The sequence below is a fragment of the Anolis carolinensis genome, chromosome 5 (assembly GCF_035594765.1).
Source record: "Anolis carolinensis isolate JA03-04 chromosome 5, rAnoCar3.1.pri, whole genome shotgun sequence".
Classification (NCBI taxonomy): Eukaryota; Metazoa; Chordata; class Lepidosauria; order Squamata; family Dactyloidae; genus Anolis; species Anolis carolinensis.
Window position 1 is genome coordinate 8,196,462 of NC_085845.1, and position 21,354 is coordinate 8,217,815.

The 21,354-nt window shown below is 40.9% G+C and overlaps 1 protein-coding gene across 1 annotated transcript in view; it reads left to right on the forward strand.

Annotated features, from left to right (window-relative positions):
• The window catches only part of smox (spermine oxidase), a 75,486-nt gene extending 54,936 nt beyond the window's left edge, over window positions 1-20,550 (forward strand). Inside the window, exons 3-7 of the mRNA XM_062983670.1 lie at window positions 591-817; window positions 4,624-4,797; window positions 7,384-8,083; window positions 16,970-17,130; window positions 20,037-20,550. Of these exons, the coding sequence (XP_062839740.1) occupies window positions 591-817; window positions 4,624-4,797; window positions 7,384-8,083; window positions 16,970-17,130; window positions 20,037-20,174 (1,400 nt within the window). The 3' untranslated portion in view covers window positions 20,175-20,550. The remainder of the gene's footprint in view (window positions 1-590; window positions 818-4,623; window positions 4,798-7,383; window positions 8,084-16,969; window positions 17,131-20,036) is intronic.
• Window positions 20,551-21,354: the final 804 nt, after the last annotated feature.

The window sequence follows — 21,354 nt, forward strand, 5'->3', positions numbered from 1 at the left end:
CAGTCGGCCTTTTAGTAGTCAATGTTTCTGTAGCAAGTGTTGTGATATTTTGGTGCTAAATTAATAAATACTGTAATTACTACATAGCATTACTACATATTGAACTACGTTTTTTGTCAATTTTTTTGTATAACATGATGTTTTGGTGCTTAATTTGTAAAGTCATAACCTAATTTGATGTTTAATAGGCTTTTCCTTGATCCCTCCTTATTATCCAACATATTCACTTATCCAACGTTCTGCCGGCCTGTTTATGTTGGATAAGTGAGACTCTACTGTATAGTGCATTTTGTGTTCCTAAAGTAATAAAGCTGCTTTCATTGTGTAAAAGAGTGGTTAATATTATATTTTTGTAACTTCCTCTCCCTATTGTTTCTTCCCATTACCCAGAAAAATAATTTCTCCTCCAAAGGCTTAACGTTTCCAGTAATTTTAGATTTCTAAGATGGAGAAATGAGGTCTCACCATCCCCATTTTTTCATGAAATCCCAGTGTAGTTCAGTTCCACCCTTCTTCCTTTTGTTCCTCTTCCAAAGGCCAACTTTGCCTTCTTCCTTTGGACTCACGTGTCCTCTGCTTCTTATTTGCAGAAAACGCGACTTTTGAACTGGGAGCCACGTGGATCCATGGTTCCAATGGAAACCCAGTCTATCATCTAGCACAAGATAATGGCTTACTCGAAGAGACGCGAGACGACGAAAGGAGCGTGGGCCGTATCAGCCTATACTCCAAAAATGGGGTGGCATATCACCTCACCAACAGTGGTCAAAGGATCCCGAAAGATGTGGTTGAAGAATTCAGTGATTTATACAACGAGGTTTGTATTTGGATGGCTCTGAAGATCCCACTCCTCTTGCTTTGGTTTTCTACCCATTATAATTAGGCAGCGGTTGTTATTATGTATGTCATGGCACTTTCTTATGAATACCAGCAGCCAATGCAACCAGTGATTTATGTACAAGGGTTGAATGAAAAGTAATGCCTTCACCTTCGTTACTTGGGTTTGGATGGGAATATTTTAATAAATCAAATGCAGAAATAATCCTTAATATGTGCTCTTTAACTACCACTATTTACTTTTCCACATAATCACCAGACAATTGGATACATTTCTGCCAACGATGAACAAGTTTTCTGAAGCCGTCACAGAAGTAGTCGACACTCTGTTTTCGCAACCAGCGTCTCACAGTTCTCTCAACGTCTTCATCAGAAGCATAATGATGTCTTCAGAGATCTTCTTTCATTATCGGGAACAGATGGATTCTCTGAAGAATCTCCTTTGCGGTGACACCTTCTGCTGTCAAGAATTCAATGACTGCACATGGCTTAAGTCACATTGATCGACCGCCTGTGCAGGGTTCCATACTTCACACTTTCACAAGACAACCGTTCAATGCTAAGGCTTCCCACCAAATGGAACTTTAGAGGAGAGTCTACTCAACAAGCCAGGACCTGCCGCAGACCAGGACTGCCATCTGTTGCGGAGTTACGAAGGTGGAGGCATTACTTTTCAATCAACCCTCGTATCAGTATGCCATGTCACTATTATGAATAGTGCACAGGGGCTGTTTTCAGGAATCCCATTGAATAAAGTGGTGCATTGAAGGCACTGAGAGATCCACCATCCAGAATGTGCAACTACATGGCTTGAATCCCAGTTGTTAGCCCTAACTAGAGTAGACCTTTCTGAATCAACGTTTGAATTGTAGCCAAGTTTTACAATTTATAATTTAGGTGATGGGAAATGTTTACATAATTGACATTTACATTCACTTACCCCTGAACTGAATATATTATTAATTATTTATTTATTAGCGACATTTATATCCCACCCTTCTCACCCCGAAGGGGACTCAGGGCAGTTTACAAGTTATATATACATACAATGTATTATATTATTAGTATAGCACTATATAAGGACTATATCAGCATTATATATTATTATATTGTACTATACTACTATATTGCAATATTATTAGTACAGTAGAGTCTCACTTATCCAAGATTCGCTTATCCAAGGTTCTGGATTATCCAATGCATTTTTGTAGTCAATGTTTTCAATATATCGTGATATTTTGGTGCTAAATTCATAAATACAGTAATTACAACATAACATTACTGCGTATTGAACTACTTTTTCTGTCAAATTTGTTGTCTAACATGATGTTTTGGTGCTTCATTTGTAAAATCATAACCTAATTTGATGTTTAATAGGCTTTTCCTTAATCCCTCCTTATTATCCAACATTCACTTATCCAAGGTTCTGCCTGCCCATTTAGCTTGGATAGTGAGACTCTACTGTAATATTACATGTAATATACAGTTATCATAGTGTATTATTATTATTACATTGTATTACATCATAATATTATTATTAATATTATATGTATATACAATATATTATAATATTAGTATAGTACAATATGAGTATTATATATTATTGTATATATCAATTGCATAAAAATATCCCACTCTACAAAGGACAACCAAATGTATAAAGGAACTTGGGTTGCCAGCTTAAAAACTAGAGGGTCCTATAATTTTTGTGGTTATGAGGTTAAACCCTTGTGCGGGCAGGATTGCTAATGGACAGGTCGGCGGTTCAAATCCAGGGAGAGCGGGTGAGCTTCTTCTGTCAGCTCCAGCTCCCCATGCAGGGACATGAGAGAAACTTCCCACAAGGATGGTAAAAACTTCTCCTGAACAAACCCTAATAATAATAATAATAATAATAATAATAATAATAATAATAATAATAATAATAATAATAAATTTATTTTTGTATGCTGCCTCCATCTCCCCAGTAAGGGACTCGGGGCAGCTCACATGGGGAACAAGCCCAATATAATCACATAAAATCATAAAACAACAATTTAGACATCAGACAACACAATTTAAAAAACAATTTAAACAAGTCATAGTTAACATCAACATAGTTAAAATCATCCAGGCATTAAAGGTCCAATATAGGATAACATCTGGGCGATAATCCAAACTGATTTAGGGAGTGTCTATTACAAATAGGACATACATCAAATAGATACAACAGGTAGAGAAGATAAATCTGAACCGGAATCAAACTAAAAAGTAAGCAGGGCAAGTTTCAGTGTAGATATGGACCAGGTTATAACGGACTTGTCTACTCAAAAGCACAACAGAACACCCTACCCAAAGAAAACCCTGTGAAAGGTTGACCATGGTTCAGAAAGAACGTGAAGGCACACAACAAGAACTTGAAGGCACAACAACAAGAAGAGGGCATTTCAGCAGTTTGTGCTTGTTACCTGCTTGGATGATGATGCATAGCTGCTGAAATTTCCTCTTTTACACAAAAGGTACAGGTACAGGGTACCTTTTGTTCCTGTGTAAGTAAAAGAACATATGCATGTGGAAAAATTTGACCATACAGATTTGTTTGACTCTGCCTTATCTTATCCTTGAAAGGGACTTGAGCAAATAGATATGTGAGGCTACAAGAGTGAGCCAGTTCATGTTCCATGCTGCCTTCATCCTGTTGTGCCAATGGGAACTTAGCACCCCTTCCTTTTCCTTGCAGTTTCTTTTTTTGGTGTCGGGTAATAATAATGCAGCACAATTCATGGCATATTTATTTAATGGTAAATCATCCCACGTTCCTTTTCTTTATTATGTAAACAATGCTTAGGGTAGCAAGCAAACAAAACACAAATTAAAAAATAGTATCAGGGAGGTTTAAAAAGATTCTAGTGTTACTGACTCCCAAGTCAGTTTGCCTTGGGCCCCTTTTACACTGCCATATAATCCAGATTATCAAAGCATATAATCCACACTATCTGCTTTGAACTGGATTATGAGTCTACACTGCCACCCTTCAGGTGAGAAGTGCGGGATGTAAATATTGGAAATAAATATAATCCAATTCAAATCAGATAATCTGGATTTTATATGGCCTTGGTCTTCATCTTTATTGATGCTATGTTTTGAGTTTCTACTCTGTCCATGTTATGGGGAGAAATGTGAGTTGAGCTTCCCTTGGGTCCTATCTCCCTGGTATTTCATAATGTGTGCATGCATATGCAAATTCCAAAATTAGAAAAAAATGCAAAACATGTAAGCATTTCAGATTAGGCGTACTCAACCTGTATTGCCTGGAGCTTCTTAGAATGTGCTTAATGCCACTTGCAATGCCAGGTCATGCAGTTGATTCAGAGTCTCCTTCCCTTTCTTGGGGCTTTGGAAATACAAGTTCACACTCGATGCGAGATTTAAAAATTAGGCATTCTGCACAAAGGCAGCAGGAAGAGCAATAAAAACGGCTAATTTCGCCCCTGCCCATTGGCCAACTGGGTTTTAGAGCGGTTTTGTTCATCTTGTGAATGTGTGATCTGCTTACGGTTGCAAGTAGCTTATGGAAGCTGTGCGGCTTTACACTGAGGCCAGGACTGGAGTGGCTTATAAATATTTTTGCTAGCTGGGATTTTGGCCTCATCAAGTTGGAATGTGTAGGAATGTGGTCACCATCTCTGGGGAGTGAGGTGGGGTGGGGATGAAAATGTGATTGTGCCCAGAAATGTGTTCTTGATGCTTAAGTCTCTGGATTATTAACCCCTTATTTGTTTGTTCCCGCTCCTTGTCCCGGAGCAGGTCTATAACCTGACTCAGGAGTTCTTCCAGAGTGGTAAACCAGTCAATGCTGAGAGCAAGAACAGCGTGGGTGTCTTCACGCGAGATGTCGTGCGCAAGCGCATCAAAGAGGATCCGGATGACTCGGAGGCGATCAGGAGGCTGAAGCTTGCCATGATCCAGCAGTATCTTAAGGTAAGGCAGCACTACCAGCTCTTTGTGTTTGAGATGCTGTAAAGCTGAGTAATGTCTTTGGCCTGGCAAGGAGGTCAAATGTCGATAAGGCACAGATATCTATATCAAAATGCTACAAGAATGGTATCAATAAAAAAACTTAAATATATATGTTCTCATACAAATTTAAATGTGTGTGTTGCTGTATGTTGTCCGGGCTGTATGGCCATGTTCCAAAAGTATTCTCTCCTGACGTTTTGCCCACATCTATGGCAGGCATCCTCAGAGGTTGTGAGGTATGGAGAAACCTCTGAGGTTGCCTGCCATAGATGTGGGCAAAACATCAGGAGAGAATTTTTCTGGAACATGGCCATTTAGCCCAAAAAACATACAACAACCCTGTGATCCCGGCCATGAAAGCCTTCGACAACACATTAAATGTGTGTATTCATAAGACAGTATGTTTGTATTGATCTTGTATTGTCTTTACAGTCCCAGCTGGGTACTATCTTATAATGTAACACGTGAAACAAAACATACATTAGTCTCAAACGGTAAACAGTCCAAGAATATGGTGTATATACGTACACAACTAATACAACAAGAAATAATCCCTGGTACAATGTTCTTGTTTTGGGGGATCCTTCTTCAGGTTGTCTATATTTACAATAAATCTTTAATAGTCTTTTGATATATGGTTATTGTCTTCTTAAAACCGTAGTCTCAGAATCCTCTCCTAGTAGACTGCGGTATGTTGTTATGGAGGTATGGCTGTCTCTCTTGCTTTGCCCTGCTCCAATTCAAGGCCTTTCCGTGCTACTTGTATTCTAAACATAGGCACATACTATAGTAACTGTAATTGTTGTACCAAAATAGATATGTGTAAACACCCCATATGTTATTCAATACTAGGTCTAGTATAGAGAAAATACTTATCAATACAAACATACTGTCTTATGAATACACACATTTAAATGTGTACGGGAACATATATATTTAAGTTTTTTTCTAAGGAGGTCAAATGCTGTATTACTTTAAGTAATTTTCTTCCAGACCAGTTTTGTTTCAGCATAGGTTCAGCCTTGGAGACTAGGGTTTAGTTTCCTACTCAGCCAGGGAAACCAACTGGATGATTTGGGTAAACCACACACTCAGCTCCAGAAAAACCTGCAGTAGGGTTGCCATAAGCCAGATTTTTTTTTTATCATGTCAGAAGCAACTTGAGAACATACTGCAAGGTGCTTCTGGTGTGAGAGAATTGGCCGTCTACAGAGACTTTGCCCAGAGGATGAACGGATGTGTTACCATCGTGCCGGGAGGCTTTTCTCATGTCCCTGCAAACTAGAGCTGACATACGTGAGCTCACCCCATCTCGCAGATTCGAATCGCCAGCCTTCAAGTCAGCAACCTAACCTTCAGGTCAGCAGTTCAGCCGGCACAAAGGTTTAACCCATTGCACCACTGAAGCCCCTCAAGTTAAAAATGACTAGAAGGGATACTAAAACAACAGCTCAGTGTGGTTGCAGTTGTGATTTGCTTTCAAGTCAACTCCAGGTTACTGTATTCTAAGGTTTTCTTAGTGAGATGTATTATTTGGAAGAGAGTTCCCTTTACCTTCTTTTTAGGTTGAGTGAGTGTGATTTGCCCAATGGCAACCAGTGGGTGTCCATGGCTCAGTAACTCCAACTTCAGCCACTCATATAGTAAAGGGTTTTGGCCAGATTATTTTGAGAATGTTTATTATTGCCTTAGTTTAAAGAAGATCATAGAATCATAGAATTGGAAGACTCCGCACGGGCCATCTAGTCCAACCCCCTACCATGCAGGAAAAGCACATTCAAAGCACCCCATGAAAGAAAAACATTCCCAAGTCACCCAGTTGTCTTCCATGGCTGAGCATTGATATGAAATTTACTTTCTTGGGCCCCTTCTACACTGCCATATAATTCAGATTATCTGCTTTGAACTGGGTTATATAAATCTGCACTGCCATATAATCCAGTTCAAAGCAGATACTCTGGATTTTAGAGTACTAGATCCAGCATTCAAAACCACTATGCAATGCAGGTGAAAATCATTTGAAGCAATGGAGCACAGCACAGTAAAGTGGGAGGAAGGTGAGTTGTATTTCTGTCCTGCTTGCACTGATTTCCTCCACATTATATGTAAATAAATCAAGACATATGGGTAGAATACAATTGACTGTTGCAACATAGCTAGTTTAGGCCTAATTGTATTCCAAGTTAGTGATTCCAAAACTATGGTCCTCTTAAGTATTTTGGATTTCAACTTCCAGAAGCCTCAGCAGCATCAGCCAACAATCAAGAATTGTGGGAGCTGAAGTCCAAAACACCTGGGAGAGCAGAGTTTGGACTTTTCTAAACAAATAAGAATTTATTTTGCTGGTTGGTGCTGGGTTTATAATATTAAAGTTGCAGCATTTCTAGCACAACACAGAAGACAGAACTCCCCAAACAATACAGGCCATGGGGAGACATCATCTACTTTCAAGATGGAGTTTATCAGACTCACGAAAACAGATCACTATACAGTTGAATCTTTACTTTTTATTTTGCACCATGATGTTCTGTGACTCTTTTGCTCCAGGTGGAAAGTTGCGAGAGCAGCTCCCACAGCATGGACGAAGTCTCGCTCAGCGAATTTGGGGAGTGGACTGAGATCCCTGGAGCCCACCACATCATCCCGTGTGGCTTCATCAAAATTGTGGAGATCCTGTCCTGCTCCATCCCTGAGGCTGTCATCCAGCTGAACAAGCCGGTCAAGTGCATCCACTGGAACCAGTCCATCAGCAAGGAGATCGAGCGTGTGGCCGACCATAATAGCGACCGCATGGAGGAAGAAGCCGGGTACCACGTCCTCCTGGAGTGCGAGGACTGCGAGTTCATCCTGGCCGACCATGTCATTGTGACGGTGTCCTTGGGGGTCCTGAAGAAGCACCACGAGCACTTGTTCTCCCCCCAGTTGCCAGAGGAGAAGGTCCTGGCCATCCAGAAGCTGGGCATTAGCACCACCGACAAGATCTTCCTGGAGTTTGAGGAGCCCTTCTGGAGCCCTGAGTGCAACAGCATCCAGTTCGTTTGGGAAGATGAAGCGGAGGCGGAGAGCCTCACCTACCCCGAGGAGCTGTGGTACAAGAAGATCTGCAGCTTCGATGTCCTCTACCCGCCGGAGCGTTATGGCCATGTGCTGAGTGGCTGGATTTGTGGGGAGGAGGCCCTGATCATGGAGAAATACGACGACGAAACAGTGGCGGAGACCTGCACGGAAATGCTGCGTAAATTCACAGGTTTGCATACCCAGGCTTTCATTTTGGTGGGAATGGAGGCACGGGCTGTGGCGCAAGCTGGTGAGCAGCCAGATGCAGCCAGCTGAGACTAATCACTCTGACCAAGAGTTCATGAGTTCGAGGCCAGCTCAGAGCCTGTGTTTGTCTTTGTCTTTGTTCTATGCCAAGGCATTGAATGTTTGCCTTATATGTGTAATGTGATCTGCCCTGAGTCCCCTTCGGGGTGAGAAGGGTGGAATATAAATACTGTAAATAAATAAATGGAGTTGGGGATTAGAGGAGGAATGTTGCACCCCAAGGCAGCGTGAGCACTCGAAAACCAGACAAGAGCCAATATAACACACTGTATCTTTATTAAAACAATTATAAATCCAAAAGAAATTAGGTATAGAGTCTGAGTAAGGAATAGTTCTTTTCAGAAAGTCAATGACAGTTTCAATTGTGTGAAGGAAAAGGTCCGATATTATAATCCAATAAGAACTCGATAGCTCTCCCAAGAAATCAAAGTCCATGAAGTTAAACAGGGAAACAAGGCTGGCAGAAATCAAATCCACTGGAAATGCTTCGTAGCAATCAAGGTAACAAAGTTGTTAAAGCTGAGGCAAACTTGAATCAGGAACAAGGAATAACATCAGAAGTAAAGTCAGGGTCTACTTTACCCGACTGGAAACTGGAAACTTGGCTTGAAACAGGAACTAGGAACGGAGAAACCTTTCTCCAGAAAGCATCATTGACACCGCAAGGGAATCTACCGAACAACACACTTTTAACAGATTCTGGTTTGTTCAGAATTTGGGGAATACAAACTCCCAAAACTTTCTCAAGGGAATGCTACCCGTTTTCCCATCTGTTTGCCAGTCTCTGGCTGCGGCAAATTTCCTATTTTGCACTTCTTTGTCTAGTCACAAAATCTCTACGATTAAAAACCCTGTTCCCAGGCATTTCTTCCACATCTGGCTCTGTCTGCGAGGGAAGACTAGAAGAATCCTCTCCAATTAACAAATCTCCAGAGTCAACATCTTCAGGCACCTGCAGCTGTAAAGGCCCTTCTGTGGAGGGTGCAATGTCAGTGAATTCCTCATCATTATCTGTGTCAAAGTGCAGGTCCCGAAACACTGCAGGCCTTGATGTCCTAGGCGGCTGGGACCTAACAAGGAAGGGAGAATACCCAAAAATATGAATCACCATTTTTCTTTTGGCCATAATTTGGTTGATGGGTCTAGGCAAGCGTCTACATTAGTTTCCGTGTCTCATCTGCAAATACAGGCAGAGCAATAAAGGTATCAAGCCTCAGGCAACAGTTTCCCTAAACCTTTTCCAGTCTTGTCTGGAGATATCTGCTTCTGTCATCCAAAACTGGACTGATGTTTTGTTCTCCCTCACCCAGACTATGGAATGGCCTGCCGGAAGAGATTTGTCATCTCCAGACACTATCTGAGTTTAAATCAGCAATAAAGACCAGTCTCTTCTGGCAGGACTATCAAGATGGTTTTTAAATTGTGGTTTTTAAAGTATTTATTGATGGATTTGAATATGCATCTGTATTGTATGGTATTTTAACTAGTGTTACGTGTTATTGGCTGTTCCTCGCCTCAGGCGACAGGAAGAGAAATATATAGTATTACAGTGGACCCTATGGATCTGCATGATTCTGACCGCGTTTTCCAGCAATGGCAGATAGTTTTGCCTCATATTAGTAAATGGCGGTGATATGAATGCAGTCACACTGAAATGTGTGATTGTTTGTGTGTTTCCGTTGTTGTTGTTGTTGTTGTTGTTGTTGTTGGGGTGTTGTGTAGTTTCTGGACAGTATGGCCATGTTCTAGCAGCATTTTTTCCTGACGTTTCACCTTCATCTGTGGCTGGCATCTTCAGATGATCATAATCATCATTATCATCATCTTCATTTATTTGCATCCTGCTTTATCTCTCAAAAAAAGAGACTCAAAGAGGATAGAGACTCAAAGCATCTGCAGGGGGTCCTGGAAGGGACCCCAAAGGATAAAGTAGGTCCACAGGAAATTGCTGGTGTTGGTGATGATGATTTAACTGGAGATCCTGGCAATTGTTAGGCTAAATATGTGTTCTTCTTCTCAGCTGTAGCCCCTTCCCACTTATTAAATATTTTTTGCTTCTGAGAGAAGGTTCATCCTAGGAACTTTATGTTTCACCACCACTGGTATTGGAAAATTCTCCTTTTTTGGGTCTTGGCTCTCAAAAGCCCCCGGCCAGCATGAATAGTGGCATTCTCTGACATATAGCCCCTAAGCAAATGAGTCCTTCATGTAAAAAGGTGATCTGCTCCAGATGTTGTAGAGCCAATGTCCCTTTAGATGTTAGGATTCAGTTCTGGGGTTGGGAACATGTGACTTCTGTCACTGGACTCAAGATTCCCATCGACCTCTTGCTGTGGAGAGAACCTAATAATGCTCCCAATGTCTTGTAGGAAGGAGAGCCTTTTAACTTGTCTTCTCAAAAGTTCAAGGATTTGCGTGGCTCATGCTTTAACTCTCCTCCAGCACTCTTATGTTTGCATTTGCGTGTATATGTTCCTTGGGCCCATTATTGGCAGAAGGAATTGCTTGTTGCAGGTGGACCATAACGGTTGATCACCTAACTCTCTCCGTGTCATGCACACACACTTGATTTTCTCTGTCTTCTTCTGTGGCCTCCCTGGAAGCGTTATGTACCAGTTGGGGAAAACATGCTCCAATTTATGTGGCTTTTTTTGTTGTTGTGTGCCCTCAGGTTATTTCCAACTTCTGGTGACTCTATCATAGGGTTTTCTTGGCAGGATTTCTTCCAAGGAGGTTTGCCCTTGCTTTTCTCTGAGGCTGAGAGTCTGACTTATGATGCCCATCCAATAGGTTTCCATGGCTGAGCAGGATTCAAAACCTGGTCTCCCAGGATCTTGGTCCAGTGGTCAAACCACCACACAATACTGGCTCCAGGTTATGTATGGAACACACTTTTCCCCACTATTGTGTTGCACTCATATAATGCTCAGTCTTAGGTTGGAGGCTAGACAATATTTTTGCTTGCCTTTTCCATAGTTTCTGAATCTTTCCAACTGCAAGAAAACTTACTTTTGTTTATGGCAGGGAATTCTGAGCATGTTTCGCGATTCATTCATCTCTGCATGCATCCATTGCATGAAAGATTCACCTTGAGAGTGTCTAATGGATCTGCCCTCCAAGGAAATCTTTCCAGCATCCACATTTGAAAACAGCTGCTCTTGGTGCTCTTGGAGAGAGTTATGCCAGGGACTTTGTCTGAGCACTGGGTCGGATTTAAATTCTGTGATGTTTAGCACTCCTGATCACTGGGTTTTGGCGCCCCTTTCATTGCAGAAATGATTAATCTCCAGGGCTTTGATTTCCCATACAAGTTGGCAGAGTGGATTATTGGGATTTAGCTGTCCAAATGCACCGGACTAGAGCGGCCTAGGAACCATTGACCACTGCGGCTCTTTGTAAATCTGATTAAAGTGGTGCTCCATTCAAACAACCCACTGCCTTGTAAACAAGGCTTTGTGGACTTAAGTCCGCTGTATTAGGTGCCTGGATTTTGGGGGAGCCAGGAGCTTTCCAGTGCTTTGGACTGTGATAGCTTTTGGCCTCCCTCCCAACACTCAGTAAACTCACAAATGTACTGTCTGTCTCTGTCTCTTTCTGTTTTCCTGGGGATGAATTTCACCACCCTGAACGTCTCAGCTCTTCCTTTTGATCTTCCCTTGTTGTTGCTGTTGTTCGACTGTCACTCGGATAACTTGCATATTTGAGCACAGTGTTAGGAAGGCCTTTAAATTTGGGGCTGTTTTGACAGGTGCACTGTTTTCTCTTGGCTTTATGGAAATTTGGAATCTAAATAGTACTATCAAATCTGGTTAGTGCTTGAATACCAGACGACCAGGAAATACCAGGTAGAGCTTCCAGGTAGGGATAGAAAAGGATTTAATCTGGTAACTTGGGAGAACTGTTACTGCCAGTCCAAGTTGTATTGAAGATCCCTTATCCGAAATGCTCAGGACCAGAACTGCTTGGGATTTTGTTTCCTTATTTTGGAATATCTATATTTTCCTTATATAGTCAGTCCCCAGATTGCGAACAAGATAGGTTCTGCAGGTTTGTTCTTAAATTGAAGCTATATGTATGTGTGTGTGTACCTATATCTATATCTATAAGTAAAGGTAAAGGTTTCCCCTGACGTTAAGTCCAGTCATGTCTGACTCTGGGGGTTGGTGCTCATCTCCATTTCTAAGCCAAAGAGCCGGCGTTGTCCGTAGACACCTCCAAGGTCATGTGGCCATAGACATGACTGCATGGAGCGCCGTTACCTTCCCACCAGGGCGGTACCTATTGATCTACTGACATTTACATGTTTTCGAACTGCTAGGTTGGCAGAAGCTGGAGCTAACAGCGGGTGCTCACTCCACTCCTTAGATTCAAACCTGCGCCCTTTTGGTCTGCAAGTTCAGCAGCTCAGCGCTTTAACACACTGCGCCACCGGAGGCTCCTGTATCTCTATATCTATATCCACACTTTATTTCTATCCTGCCACCATCTCCTTGTGATACAGTGCCGGTAGGCTGTTAGGAATTGTGAAAGTTGAAGTCCAAAACACCTGGAGGGCCGAAGTTTGCCCATGCCTGAGCTAAATGGACCACCAGTCCAACTAATTTTGGGTAACTTCCTGTTATCTTGGAGATTGCACCGGTCCACAGTTTTGTATATTTTATTCCCTTAATTGTATTCATTAGAGTTCTACCCTGCTTTTCTCCTGGGGTGTTTGTTTATATCCCTCCTCTTCCAGGATGGGTGGTAAAAGAGGTGTCAAACTGCATTAATTATTTGGTATCGGTGCACCCCGAGTTCACCTTTTCCTGACAGCTGTGTTCACTTTCTGGCTTTCACAGTCATAAATAGAAATTGGGAATAGTATTACATAGATGATTCTGACTTTGTTATTCATTTATATATCTTTTATATCTTTGATATTTAATTATTTATATTTGCACTTGAGGATTTGATCTAGTTCCTTCATAGCTGTCTTTCTCATTTTTCGCCCTTGGTGATTTCTTGACTGCAGACTCTGTTTTGATTTAATTCTGAGTCACATTACAGGAGATCTTCACAAATTTCCATCTCTTTACCTAACACTTTAAAGTTATGCTAATCTTGTATTATCAGTATTTTTTAAATAAGATTCTGTCTCTGCGGCATGAAATAGTTCTATTGCTGCGCGGCTTTTTCTGATGATTTATTTCTTCCAAATGCTTAGAGAGCATCTTTCATGTCATTGTAAAAAAATTGGAGTTCTTCATCAAAAGGATATTTCTTGAAGGAATCTGACATCTTTTCATCCCTTTCATCTTGCTTTTGGTCTAAATATGTATTTTCAATGCAATAGCAGTGCTACCTAGCTCTATGCACTTGTAAGAAGATTGATGTTGAATATAATGTAGTTGTGTGCACTTGTTGCTTATGTAGGGTCTGTATTCTGTTTATGATTCAGTCAGTCCACTGTATCTATGGAGTTTTCATCTACGGATTCAACCATCCACTGCCTGAATATATTAAAAACAGATCCCAAAAGCAATCTTTGATTTTGCCATCTTATTACACCATTGTGTTACACCATGGTATACAATGGGACTTGAACATCCGCAGATTTTGATATCCGTGGGGGGCCTAGATCCAAATCTCAACCATTTTTATTTATTATTTATTTATTTACAGTAGAGTCTCACTTATCCAACACTCGCTTATCCAACGTTCTGGATTATCCAACGCCTTTTTGTAGTCAATGTTTTCAATAAATCGTGATATTTTGGTGCTAAATTCGTAAATACTACATAGCTTTACTGCGTATTGAACTACTTTTTCTGTCAAATTTGTTGTAAAACGTGATGTTTTGGTGCTTAATTTGTAAAATCATAACCTATTTTGATGTTTAATAGGCTTTTTCTTAATCTCTCCTCATTATCCAACATATTCGCTTATCCAACGTTCTGCCGGCCTATTTATGTTGGATAAGTGAGACTCTACTGTATTTACAGTATTTATATTCCTTCTCACCCCAAAGGGGACTCTGAGTTGATCACAATGTACATGCACATGACAAATATTCAATGCCATTAGACATACGATATATAGACAGAGACACAGAGGCTATTTAACATTTTCCAGCTTCCGGCTTCATGAGGGTATGCTTGATTCCGACCACAAGGGGAGCTGCTGCTTCATCTTCCACTGTGACACCAAGTCCTTGATGGAGAACTTCCTCATTCTTCCGCATGCACGCTGCTGGACATTTTTATGGTGACATAAATTAGTTAAATTAGCCTCTCGCATAAGTGGTCTCCAAATTTTCCTACTTGACAGATGCAACTGTCTTTCCGGGTTGCTTAGGTAAACAACGAGCTAGGCTATTAATGGTCGGGCACTCAATCCGACCCGGGCTGGTTTTGAACTCATGACCTCCCTGTCAGTAGAGATTTATTGCAGCTGGCTACTAACCAGCTGTGCCACAGCCCGGCCCAATGCTAAGGACCCACAATAATCTGATTTAGGATAAGGCATCTTCCACTTTTTTTTGTGTTATAACTTTGTCAGTCATCTTCACCAGAATTTTTTGTGAATTTAAAGACTCCAGAACTTGGATCACTCCAAGTCTAAATACGACTTCCATGCAAAGTGAGGGATAGGTGGGCTCTCACCTCTATTCTTACACTAGCCTTTGGAGCTTTTTGGAGCCATATGACATTTACTGCTTTTGAAGGCCCTTCCAGACAACCGTTTAATCCAGAGTAAGGAAGTGGGTTTAAAAATCACTGAATCACATATACAGACCCATTAGTCCCAGTAAGTGGTCCCATGGCATCCACAAAAATCCAGTTAATGCTTATTGAATGGAAATGCAAAAGGTATGACGGGATATCCGCCAGAAGTTTTCCTTTAATTTTTTTCTCTAATGATGCTTCGAGATGCGCTGCACCTCATCAGCATTTCATCAATGTTGCAGCCCTGATGTGGATATAACGAAGGGCGCATAAGCAGATTTTCTATCATTGTCTCTTCCTCACTCCTGGTGCCTCCAGGTTTGCTCTTTTGAACCCCTTTTCCCTTTGGGGTCACTTGCCTGTGACATGCTGGCAATCACTGTAATTTCAAACTTTACTTCCTTTCAGTGATACAAATGGTTGTAGAGAGGTCTAATGGGAATTGCTTTCCTTGAGTGCTTTCATTTCACCATCTCTGTGTCCTGTCCACCAGCTGTTTTGAGATTTCAAAATGAGGATAAGTGCTGGAGCAGTCGACACCAGCACACCACAAGGAACTCCCATTGTTTTGGGGAGTGCTGGGATATACTGTGCTCCAAAGCAGCGGGGTTTTTTTTTTTCCGCAATATTGGATTTTTTTTGAACTTTTTAATCATGTGTTTTCCATGAAGTTTCGCAATCAAGCATGCAATACGGTTGTGAGTTTGAAAGCCACTCCTGCCTTTATCCCACTTTCTTCTGGGTTTTCAGGCTTCTTCAGATGGACCTTATAAAACTCAATATAGTATAATTTGAGTACCCCTTATGAGGAATGATTGGGACTGGAAGTATTTAGGATGTTTTGTGGATGAATTTTGGAATTCAGGTATTCCTCCACATTCCTGATTTTGACTTTTGCAGATTTGATGCAAAATCTTCTCTCTTGGAATCTCTAGGTCCTTCATGCTACTCTGGAGTCAGCTTCTGACCTGTTATTTTTTTAAAAGAACATGTTTTTAGGATTTTCTAGGCCTTGTTAAACAATTATATGGCCAGGTTCCAGTGGAAGTTGACAATAGAATGATGCTGGAAGACCTAGAGAGGTATTCTCTCAGGTTTGGACAAAAATAGTAATTTGTTTGCTTGTAGTTTTCCCACTTTCACAGAGGTCCTGTGCCCTTAAACCCATATTTGTACAAAAGGAGATTTCTTGGACCCAAGTAGCCAGTAAGAGATGACCATGGTGGGCCAGTTGGACTAATGATCTCAACATGGGTGCATCTACACCAGTGGTTCTCAACTTGAGGTCCCCAGATGTTTTTGGCCAACAACTCCTAGAAATCCCAGCCAGTTTACCATCTGTTAGGATTTCTGGGAGTTCAAGGCCAAAAACATCTGTGGACCTCAGCTTGAGAACCACTGATCTACATTGTAGAAATAATGCAGTTTGACACAACTTTTAACTTCCATGGCTCAATGCTATGGAATCCTGGAAGCTGTAGTTTGGTGAGGCATCAGACCTCTTTGGCAGAGAAGACTCAAGACCTTGTGGGATTTGTGGATTGGTAGTGTTTAAATGAAATTTGTGTCTTGCCAGTATTGCATACTGATTGCATCATCCAGAGTGTAACTATAGTCTGGAAAGAGTTAATTTCTGAGAAGCTGTGATGTCCTTGGTGTGTGGCTGGAACCAGGGAGTGTCCAGACACAAGTATGTGTGCATTGCTGATTGCATCAGATCTGTTCAGTTCTGTTCTGAGTTGTGTCGAGTGCTGTCTGCTGAGAGTCAAGTCCTGTGTGCATTGTCTACAAGTCTGTTTGTCTTGATTATTACTGAAATCAGTAAAACTTGTATATAGTTTTACCATCGTCTCTGATGTCTCTTCGTTCTGCGTTCCACTGATCCATCCAACTGCTTCTGCGCTGGAAATTACTTTGACAAAACCACTATTCCCAGCATCCCATAGTATTGAACCATGACATTTACAGTGGTGTCCAATGACATTACTTCTACAGTGTAGATGAACCCATAGACACTTTGAGATCTTGAGCATCTCTGGTTATTGGAACTTCATGCTAACCTCTGCATTTCCCTAATGGTTTTTCATTCCTCTCGTCTCTTTCAGGGAATCCAGACATTCCAAAACCTCGGCGGATCCTCCGATCCTCGTGGGGCAGCAATCCCTTTTTCCGTGGGTCCTACTCCTACACTCAAGTTGGGTCTAGCGGAGCAGACGTGGAGAAACTTGCAAAGCCACTGCCTTATACCGAGAGCTTGAAGACAGCTGTAAGTGCCACATGGAAGGGGACTCAGCTGCTTTTGGGAGTGGAAACACTTTTGTGTCTGAAAACAACTCTGCAAGGAATTAATCAGGCACCTTAAGAGACATTACTTGAACCTTCTACATTCTTAAATTAATCATTATTACTGAATGTCAACCTCCCAGGGTTACACTTACATGGAGCGTGACGGGTGATTATAGGGTACATCTACACTGTAGAATTAAATGCAGTTTGACACTGCTTTAACTGCCATAGCTCAATGTATGGAATCCTGGGATTTGTAGTTTGGTGAAGCACCAACACTCTTTGGCAGAGAAGACTAAAAACTTTGCCGAAGTGCAACACTCATGATTTTACAACTAGCACAGTCTCATAGTACTGAGCCATTGGCAGTTAAAGTAGTATCAGACTGCACTAATTCTGCAGTGTAGATGCACCCATAATATCCTTACCATATTTTATGTGAACACAAGATTGTCTAACTGGACCAGAATGAAGAAGGCGGGGCCAGGAAGACATCTTTCCACCATGTCTCCTGTATCAATTTAACAATATAATAATATATAATAATATTAAACTATACTAATATAATATATTGTATATACATGTAATAATAATAATAATATTATGATGTAATACAATGTAATAATAATTATAATTTACTATTATAATTATATATTTATATTGCATGCAATATTACTAATAATATTGCAATATAGTCGTATAATATAATATATTGTATGTATATATACTTGAGTCCCCTTTGGGGTGAGAAGGGCGGGATATACATTTTACTAATAAATAATAATAAATATATAGTTCATGGAAGGGCAGCTTTTGACCTTCCAGATGATAGACAGCAGCTCTCATCACCTCTATCCATGAAACAACATTGAAGTCCAGTAGCATCCAAGATAGTCTCAAGTTGCCCACTCCTGTTGTTGGACCTTACTCACTTAGGACTTAAGTTACACCTGGCATGGAATGAGGAAATTTGATGCCACACCTGTGCATAGTTCTTGTGTGCATCTTCCCTTTGACTGACAGTTGTCAGTCCCTGGAGGCTGTTGTCTGTTGATGTGGAAGGGAGTTGTAAGAGACCCCAAGGGCCATCCAGTACTAAAGAACACATGATCCAAGCCCTCCCAACAGATAGCCATCCAGCCTTTGCTTAAAAACCTCCAGAGAAGAAGACTCCACCAGATTTCAAGGAAGGAGATTCCACTGCCAAAAATTACTCTTACCATCAGGAAGTTCTTCCTAATGCTTAGGTGGAATCTCTTTTCCTGCCATTTGAATCCATTGCTCTGTCTTAGTCTCCAGAGCAGTAAAAAACAAGCTGTCTCCCTCTTCAATAGGACATTCTCTCAAATATGAAAGCATGGCTTTCATGTCCCCTCTCAGTCTTCTCTTCTCCAAGTCAAACGTCCTCAGATCCCTCAAACTGTCCTCCTAGAGATTCATGGTTTCCAAACCTTTGATTATTTTGGTTGTTCTACTCTAGACACTTTCCCACGATCTAGACCATGCATGGGCCAACTTGGGCCCTCCAGGTGTTTTGGACTGCAGCTCCCACAATTCCTAACAGCCGGTAGGCTGTTAGGAATTGTGGGAGCTGAAGTCCAAAACACCTGGAGGGCCCTAGTTGGCTCATGCCTGGTCTAGACTTCATAGACCAGAATCAACTTGTTTCCTTTTTGAAAATACTTTTTAAAATAAGTACCATATATACTTGAGTATAAGCTGAAAATTTCAGCCCTTTTATAAGGCTAAAAAATTCCCCTTCAGCTTATATTTGAGTGAGGATCCTGGCTGGCTTGTAGTCAAGTATATAGGTAATCAGAGTTGGACAGTGCTATCTTATTAAAGTCTTATTATTATCTTAAATTATAGTTTTATGTAAATATTAAGAAACATTTATTTATTTACAGTATTTATATTCCACCCATCTCACCCCAAAGGGGACTCAGGGCGGATCACATTATATACATATAGGGCAAACATTCAATGCCCATATACACATAGAACCAAGACAGAGACAGACACAGAGGCAATTTAACCTTCTCCTGAGGGGATGTTCGATTCTGGCCACAGGGGGGAGCAGCTGCTTCTTTATCCACTGTGACGGCACTTCCTCATTCCAACGTCGTAAGTTAGTTAAATTTGCCTCCCCACTTTATAAGTGGTACCTTATTTCCTACTTGATAGATGCAACTATCTTTCGGGTTGCTAGGTCAGCAACGAGCAGGGGCTATTTTTTTTTTAATTGACGGGTGCTTACCCCGCCACAGCTGGCCTCGAACTCATGACCTCATGGTCAGAGTGATTTACTGCAGCAGACTGCTCACCAGCCTGCGCCACAGCCCGGCCTACTGATGTTTCAATTAATGTAATTTTATTGGTACAGTAGAGTCTCACTTATCCAACATAAACAGGCCGGCAGAACATTGGATAAGCGAAAATGTTGGATAATAAGGAGGGATTAAGAAAAAAGCCTATTAAACATCAAATTATATTATGATTTTACAAATTAAGCACCAAAACATCATGTTTTACAACGAATTGACAGAAAAAGCAGTTCAATACACAGTAATGTTATGTAGTAATTACTGTATTTACCAATTTAGCACCCAAACATTGCAACGTTTACTACAAAAACATTGACTACTAAAAGCAGACTGCGTTGGATAATACAGAACATTGGATAAGTGAAGCTTGGATAAGTGAAACTCTACTGTATCTATTTTTATTTTTGAAATTGACTAGTAGCGGTTGCATTTCCCACCCTTGGCTTATACTCGAGTTAATAAGTTTTCCCAGTTGTTTGTGGTAAAATTAGGTTCCCTGGCTTATATTTGGGTCGGTTTATATTTGAGTATATACGTGTGTTTCCCTTTCCTCCCTCTCCAGCCTATGCAGGTGCTGTTTTCGGGCGAAGCCACTCACAGGAAATACTATTCCACGACCCACGGTGCTTTGCTTTCTGGCCAGAGAGAGGCGGCCCATCTCATCGAAATGTACCAAGACCTCTTGCAATGCAAGAACTGAGAGGCCCGAACTTTCGGAAGAACCACTAACTCACGATTCCTTTTTCTTTTTTGCAGACGAGCAATTGAAAGGATTCTTTTTTTAAAATAAAATGGCTAATAATAGAAACATTTCTATCTTTTTATAAGAAAAATAAAACTAAGTCTTAACTATTTTAACTGGTAGTTGGGTTGATTGTAGCTTATTCCCACGTACTGTCCTGTTCACGGGAGAAGGGTGTTCTTTCTGTCTGGGTGAAGGCTTCTTTCTTTTTGGTGTAATTTCATTTTCTGATTGAATTTTCTGGTGCTTCTTTTTTAGAGGTATTCTCCCCTAACCCCTGTCCTCCGGTATTGTAAGTGCCTTCTATACTTCAATAAATGTTGTAATAACCTACTGTGGTTTTGTGCAGTGTATTTATTTAGCCATTTGCCATGTTTTTCTTAATGTAATTTATTTATATTTCTGATTATTCATTTAATATATGCCCTGCTTTTTGATGCTGACACTTGCCAAGGGAAAAAGACCTTCCAGCTAGAGCCTTGGTTCCCAAAGTAGGCATAAATTGGATTCTTAAGGGAGGCAATTCGAGAATGAGTTATTAACAGTGACCTTTTTTGGCATTCCTTATGGTTCTAGGGGCCTCATATACAGTAAATAAACATATATTGTAGCCTACACATTTTTTAAAATTAAAATCAGAATGTTCTGCGTGATCAGCTGGTAACAGTGGAGAGGAGGAAAGTCCTCTAATAGAGAGGAGTGGAGTGTCAGAGTAATTTACGTAGTGCAACAGCAGTTGGATGAAGTCAGTGGAATGGAGAACGAAGAGACATCAGAGACGATGGTAAAACTATATATACAAAGTTTTACTATACAACATACAGACTTGCAGACAAACACAGAACTTGACTTCTCAGCAGAACAGAACTGAACTGATGCAATCAGTAAAGCATACACACTTGTGTCTGGACACTCCCCAGTTCCAGCCACACATCAAGGTCATCACAGCTTCTCAGTAATTAACTCTTTACAGACTATAGTACACTCTGGATGATGCAATCAGTATGCAATACAAACCAAGACACAAATTGCATTTAAACACTATCTATACACAAATCCCACATTAACATGGAGAGAGCATAGAGTTAAGGAAAGAGTAGAGAAGCACAGAAAAGTGAGGTCACTTTCACTCCAAACA